This window comes from Chrysochloris asiatica, unplaced genomic scaffold, assembly GCF_000296735.1.
Source record: "Chrysochloris asiatica unplaced genomic scaffold, ChrAsi1.0 scaffold00137, whole genome shotgun sequence".
Lineage (NCBI taxonomy): Eukaryota > Metazoa > Chordata > Mammalia > Afrosoricida > Chrysochloridae > Chrysochloris > Chrysochloris asiatica.
Genome location: NW_006408655.1, coordinates 4,225,086 through 4,232,802, shown reverse-complemented (window position 1 = coordinate 4,232,802; position 7,717 = coordinate 4,225,086). Strand labels below are relative to the sequence as shown.

The window sequence follows — 7,717 nt, the reverse complement described above, 5'->3', positions numbered from 1 at the left end:
TGATCTTGTGATTAACAGTCCATTTGTTATTACGAAGTGCAATCAAGTTGATTCCAACTCATAGCAACTCTGTATAGGGTTTTTGAGGAGAGGCTGGTGGGTTTGAAGCATCACCTTGCAGTTCAAATAGACCTTGAGGTCTAGGGCTTATCCTACAGCAGCACAGTAAAACTGCTTATAGGGTTCTGAAGGCTGTGTAACCTTTGCAGCATCAGACAACCACATTTTTCTCCAGCAGAGCAGCTGGTGGGTTCTAGATGCCATATTTTCAGTTAACAGTCAAATCTTTGATCACAGCATCACAAGGTCTCTTCATAGTAAAAAATATATTTGGTAGGTCTATTCACTAAACAAGGAGCTCTAGTAGCATCGGGATTATGAGTCAGGTTGATCTCAAGGTCAGGACTTCAAACCATAAGGTTAGGGGTTCAAACCCACCAGCTGCTCCTCAGAAATACTATACAGGATCACTATAGTCAGAAACGACTCCACGACGCTTAAAAACAACCACAAATTCACTAAAAAATAATATATCAAAACTACAATGTGGGTCAAGATGTCTTCTGAGCAAGCCATGAATAAAATGCCTACAGAAATGAAAAAAAAAAGAACTGAAACTAGCATTTACTTTTACTGTTACAATAATCGACTCAAGTCATTCTTGATTTAAAAATCTCTGAATGAACTTTGGTTCTCCCAGAGCACAGTCTCTTATTTAACAGTTCTGTCAGGATGCCTCAACATATTATTATATCTTGGCTTTGTAAACAGTGCAATTTAGTTTCAGGAAAATCTGCCTTGATTTAACAGGTCCCTTAAATATTACCTCCCATAAATTTTGTGCTAACAAACAGAAGCCCCATGGAAGATACATATTCTTCCTTCAGGAGACTAACACACCTGTATTTCATTCTTAAAATAGTTTTAGTATAACTCCTATAATGTTTCCAACCATTCAATTGCCTTTAAAAAATCTAAATAATTTCCACACCATTTACTTGGTGCATTTGAGAGATGACATAATTAAACACTATTAGTTCAAGTCAAGGCCAAAGAGCATATGCATGTGATATTTGAAATCTATCATCATCAAGAAATAAAAGAAAAAAAAGAACTGAGAAAGGGAAAGAAATGATGTAATCTTGAGATGCATTTTATTATCTACCAACCCTTGCTTAAAATGACCACATATGGGAAATATATGAACAAACACACCCTCACAGCCACACCAGGACAATATCATCAGCAAGCCGCAATTAGTGTAAAGTGTATCTTTTGTTCAAAGAGTTACAACTGCCCAAGATTAATCTCCTTAAATTTACCCCCACAGAAGGCTCACACTTTGCGAATACCCTTCTTCTACATACTGGGAATTTGCTGGATCCTGTGGACAACGACAAATGCATCAGACAGCCCCACTTTCACTGGGTGATTGGTGGCACTTATCTGTGTGACCAAGACAGGAATCTGGAAAAGAAGAAGCAGATTGTTAGGTGTTAAATTTGAATTTCATTTTGGGAATGGGTAGAAGATTTGATCACTTTGCCTAGTGGATAAAATCAGGTGGTTGGTTTGAAATACAAGATGGGAGAAAGAAATATTATAAAGTAAGGGCAGAGTATCTAAAAGCATCATCAGTTTAATACTGTTTGGTGGGTTCAAGTGTTTGAAAGTGAGTTTCTACTTCTCCAGATGATTGCTTGAATCTGAAAACAACAGATTCTCAGAGAAACCTCCTTAACACATGCTGAATCCTGAAAAACCACCACCTATTATTGGACTTCTGGTAGCAGAGTGGTTACGAATCGGGCTGCTAATCTCACGATCAGCAGTTGGAAACTACCAGCTGTTCTGCGGGAGAAAGATGAGGCATTCTGCTCCTGTAAAGATCTGCAGCCTTGGAAACCCTGTACAGGGTTGCTGTGAGTCGGAACCGACTCCAAAGCACATAACAACAACAACAACAACGTTGTCACTGTTTTTAGATGCTGTTGAGTTGGTTCTAAGTCATTGTGATGAAACAGATATGAAATGCTGTCCAGTTTTACACTATCTTCAAAATTGTTGATTTGTTTGGGTTAATTTAGCAGCATTCATTGGCTAACATTCTGTTGTAATCCATTTGGTTTCATTGCTAATTTTCTAAACTAGATTACCAGACCTTTTTCCTAGACCATGATTTTTGAAAACTGCTGAAATCTGCCCAGAATAGTATTTGAAATACTGATGGCATATACCCCGTTATCATCGCCATGTGCAAGCCACTACAGTATATGTTGTTGTTGTCAAGTGCTGTTGAGTTGGTTTCAACTCATAGTGACCCTACATAGAATTTCCAAGGAGCAGCTGGTGGGTTTGAATCACAGACCTGGTGGTTAGTAGTCCAATGCTTACCCAATAGCTCCACATCAGGAGAGTATATTTGCATAATAAATGGACAGATTACTTACATAGGCACACCATACATATAGCTGATCCGAGCTATAATTTCAGGAATAGTAATTTTTCTCTTACTATTTGTTTTCCAAAATACTTAATTATAGATAGGTTTTTTTAAAGTTATTTAAAAACCTTTGTTTTAATATAGTCTTATAGGTACAAACCTAAAGAAAAACAAATAAGTGTACATGTTGCAGTTCTTAAGTGCCATCGAGTTAGCTCTGACTCATAGCGACCCTGTACAGGATTTCCAAGGAGTAGCTGGTGGGTTTGAAATGTCAATCTTGTGGTTAACAGTCCGGTGCTTATCTTAGAACACCACAATGTTGAATATATATTTAACTATCATCATTGATTAATACATTGCCAAATTTGTCAATTATTAATGGATGTCAGGCTTCACCATTGTGGTTGAAGCTGACAAGGAAATATATGACTTAGTTCTGTATGAAGTGTATGAAAGATTATATTTCCTAAATTTGAACTCTGGTGGTGGTGGTAGTATGCTGTGGAGTCAGTTCTGACTCATATCGACCCTGCATAGGGTTTCTGAGGCTGTAAATCATTACAGGAGCAAAAGCCTCATCTTTATCCTATGGAACAGCTGCTAGTTTCGAACTGCTGACCTTGATGTTACCATCCCTACTCATAACCACTACACTACCAGAGCTCCTTAAATGTCAACACTAGTAGAGGCTAATTCTAAATATGATAGACATTTTTAATATTCACAGTTTAAAAAATTAGAAAATGCTGATCATAAATTTCAAATGATAATTATGAATGAGACAAACTCTTGGAGTTGATATTTATAGACACATAAAAGATTCATTGGGGATATGAATGTGTTATTAGTGGTGCCACACTGATAATCATAAAAACAGGACTGATACTATATTTTCATTATATAAACATTGTAAAGATGTTTGGCAATTTTATGTCAGTATTCTGAGCTCATTAAGAGAATTTAGAAGTATTCTTATATTTGTACAACATAAACAAATTAAACAAAGATTTCTGCCCCTAAAAACTCATTTATAAAATGGAAGTCTGATATATTCAGTTACATACACATAATATATGTAACATCTATCTATCTATCTATCTATCTATCTATCTATCTATCTATCGAGAGAGAGAGACAAAGAGAGACAGAGAGAAAGAAGGAGCTCTGGTAGCATAATGGTTACAAATTGGGCTGTTAACCACAAGGTCAGCTGTTCAAAACTACGAGCTGTTCCTCGGGAGAAAGATGAGGCTTTCTGCTCCTGTAAAGATTTACAGCCACGGATACCCAGAGCAGGGTTACTCTGGTACTTAACAACAACAACAATATATGTATATGGAGTCCTGGTGTGGCACTGTAGGATAAGGACTGGACTGCTAACCTCAAAGTAACTGGTTCATACCTACTAGTTGTTCCTCTGAAACCACAGAGTTGCTGTGAGTTGCAACCTACTCTATGACACTTAGCAACCATATGTGTGTGTGGATATCTATATTTATATCTATTTATATGTATGTGTGTGTTTGTGTATATATGTATGTGTGTATACACACACACACACATACATATAAAGAGAAACAGAGAGAGACAGAGACAGACAGAGAGACAGACACAGAGAGAGACAGAGAGAGACCCTGGCTGGTACAATTGGTTAATACAGTTGGCTGCTAACCAAAAAACTTGGAGATTCAAGTCCACTCAGATGTAAAGAAAGGCCTGGTGATCTACTTCCTAAAAACCATGCAATAAAAACTCTCTGGGGAGTACTTTGGTTTGATAACCACAACCTTGTTAACCACAAGGTTGGCAGTTCCAGACAAAGTAGACAAGCTGCTTTGTGGGGGGAAAAGATAAGGTTTTCTATAGCCACAAAGATTTGCAGCCTTGGAAACCTTATAAAGGGTCACTGATTTGGAACCAAGTAAATGGCAATTAACAACAACAACAAAAACACACAACTCTACTCTGACATACATGGGGTCACCATGTGTTGGAGTTGATTTGACAGCAACCAGTGATTTGTTCCCTCCTTATCAGTTTTATTTTGTTGTTTTCAATGGGCAATATATATTTACTACTAGTCAGTTTTGTACTTTGAGAAGTGCCATTGTAAATGTAATTTGTATTGTATGTAGCACGAGTGTAATTTACATGTAAAGCTGTTAAACAAGAAAAGTTAAAAGAATGGAAAAAAATATAGGGAATTCTAATTCAGGTTCCATAAACAGATGCCTTCTTAGGAAGAAGTATGGAAGTTTCTTTAGTACCATTTGCCACTCATTCATTCTCTAACATGCAATACTGCAGTTTTCCTCTGCACGCAGTGAACCAATTTACCAAAATATTCCATGGTTATTTATTGCATGCCTTCCTTTCCCATATCCAAATCAGAACTTGAGTTTATAGTGCTCTCATAAAACTAATCCTATCATCAATTGGCAAACTCTTTAAGAAGATAGTTGTGCAAGACCTTTAAAGGGCTTTTTAATCTTAAGATTTAATCACTTGATTCTACTGAATAGAGTTTTACAATTAGATTGTTAGTAATAATGCAAACAGTAACAACAAGGACAATAATCAAATAATGACTATTGCCATCAAGTCAATCCCAGCTTATAAAAACCCTATGGGACACAGCTGTTGTTGTTAAGTACCGTGAAATTGGTTCCAAATCATAGTCACCCTACCCAGGGTTTCCGAGGCTGTAAATTTTACAGGAGCCAAAAGCCTCATCTTTCTCCCGCAGAATACCTGGTAGTTTCGAATTGCTGACCCTGTGGTTAGCAGCCCTTTGTAACCACTACACTACCAGAGAGCTGCTGTTGAGTTGTTTTTGTTAGGTGCCATGGAGTGGCTTCTGACTCATACCGAACCTGTACAGGGTTTCCGAGTCTGTAAATCTTTATGGGAGCAGAAAGCCCCATTTTTCTCCTGCTGAACAGCTGGTATTTTCAAATTGCTGATCCTGAGGTTAGCAGCCCGATTCATAACCACTATGCTACCAGAGAGTAGAGCTACCTTACAAGATTCCCAAGGCTGCAAATCTTTCTAAAAGCAGACTGACACATCTGTCTTCCACAGAGCAGCTGGTGGGTTTGGATGGCTGTCCTTTAGGTAGTAATCCAGGACTTTAATCATTGTGCTAAAAAGTCTACGCATGTGTAAAGAGAACAGGGGTAGGTGGAAATCCTCATTGGCAACTAAGGGCTATATTTTAACTTGTCAGCTTCCTTAATGTACATATTCACAGCACAATAACTTTAGAGGACTGTGTCTGAAACCATCCAGTGTTGTTGTTAAGTGCTGCTGAGTCTGTTCCAACTCATAAGGACCCTGTACAGGGTTTCTGAGGCTGTAAATCTTTACGGGAGCAGAAAGCCTCATCTTTCTCCTGTGGAACAGCTTATAGTTTCAAACTGCTGACCTTGAGATTAGCAGCCCAATTCGTAACCACTACACTACCAGAGCTCCTTAGTACTGCCATAAATATCTATGAGTCCTAATATAACATGGGCACATAGTATTTCTGAGAACATCTACTACATATTAAGTTCACTCACCAAATATAAACCCAATATACGTATATACTCTATGCATTGCTGCATACATTGAAATTACTGCAGAGAACCCAAGTTCCTGCTCTCCCAGAGCTTATACTCTACTACAGAGCTTACAGAATGAACCCAGATATTACAGGTGAAAGGAGAATATGTTGAATGACTTCGGTGCTAAGGAGAAAACTTAAACAGAGTACACAGAAAGAGGGACTCTTTTAGAGAGGGAGGCCATAGAAAGTCTCTCTGATAAGATGAATTTTCAGCAGAAATGTGGAAAAAGTAGAAAAGCCAGCAAGGTGGATAGTTGACAAGGAGTAGCAGGAAGGGGCCAGAACATGCAAATATCTTGGCTGAATTATTTGTGAGGTTTGTATGAAATTAAACAATTATCAGTATAGTTGGTGTATAAGGAGTAAATAAGAGTATCACAGGAGGTGAAATCAGCAAGGCCATGGAAAGTGTGTAATCCTTGTAAATCATGGTAATGATTTTATTCTGGGTGGAATGAGTAAAGTTTTAAGGATTTTGAGTCAAATGATGTCCATTTACACCTATAAAGGATAAGGATTAGCTGGTGTGTGTTCCATATTGTAGAGCAGGGGTGGGGGACATCTGGCTGGTGGATCACATAATGCCTGTGAAATCATTTGGTCTAGTCCTTCCAAGAAATGGTAGTTTCAACCTTCACATTGTTGTTGTTAAGTGCTACCCAGTAGGTTCCAACTCATAGAGACCCAGTACAAGGTTTCCAAGAAGTAGCTGGTGAGCTTCAACCACTGACCTTGTGATTCCAACTGACCTTGTAGTCTAGCACATTAATCCACTGTACCATGTTTGAGCAAATATAGCAGGATAATTTTTAAACTGGCAATGTTGTATGGGCTGAGAATGATGTTATAAATTATGACAAAAAAAAGGTTTCACACCTCTGCTATAGAGTGACAAGAAGAGACAGAGAACCTACTTTGGAGAATATCATAGTTGTCCAGGTGAAAAATGGGTGCCTTCATATACCCTATAGTGGTAAAGGCAGTAGAAGTGACAAGAAGATGACTTCTGGGTAAATTGGGAAGTACAACTGTCAAAATATGAGACAGATTTAATGAAGACAGTGATAAAAAGCTTTTTGGTCTTAGTAGCAAGTGTGTTTTTCGTCAGCACTGTCCTGTCATACAACTTCAGGGGTCTTAATTACATGATCCACCACTAGTCTGCCAGTTTGTCATACTGTGGTGGCTTGTGAGATGCTGTGATTCTGAAAGCTATACCACCGGTATTTTAAATACCAGCAGGGTCACCCATGGTGGACAGGTTTCAGATGAATTTTCAGACAAAGACAGACTAGGAAGAATTGACAAACTACTTTGGAATATTTAGTCTCTGAAAACATAATGAATAACAGAGCAACACTGTCATATATAGTGCCAGAAAATGACCCCTCAGGATGGAATTCACTTAAAATGAGACTGGGGAGGAGCTGCCTCCTCAAAGTAGATTTGACTGTGATGATGCGAATGGAGTAAAGCCCACAGGACCTTCATTTGCTGATGGGTCACAACTCAAAATGAAGAGAAACACCTGTAAACATCCATTTATAATCAGAACATGGTATGTACTAAGTATGAATCTAGGAAAATTGGAAACTGTCAAAAATGAAATGGAACGCATAAACATCAGTATCTTAGGCATTAGTGAGCTGAAATGGACTGGTATT

General features: G+C 38.1%; 1 protein-coding gene across 2 annotated transcripts in view; it reads right to left on the bottom strand.

Annotated features, from left to right (window-relative positions):
• PLXDC2 (plexin domain containing 2) overlaps positions 1–7,717 on the bottom strand; it is a 613,486-nt gene that overhangs the window by 132,237 nt on the left and 473,532 nt on the right. For both annotated transcript variants that reach the window (XM_006869892.1, XM_006869891.1), the window contains one exon: positions 1,368–1,467. In XM_006869892.1, coding sequence (XP_006869954.1) covers positions 1,368–1,467 — 100 coding nt within the window. The remainder of the gene's footprint in view (positions 1–1,367; positions 1,468–7,717) is intronic.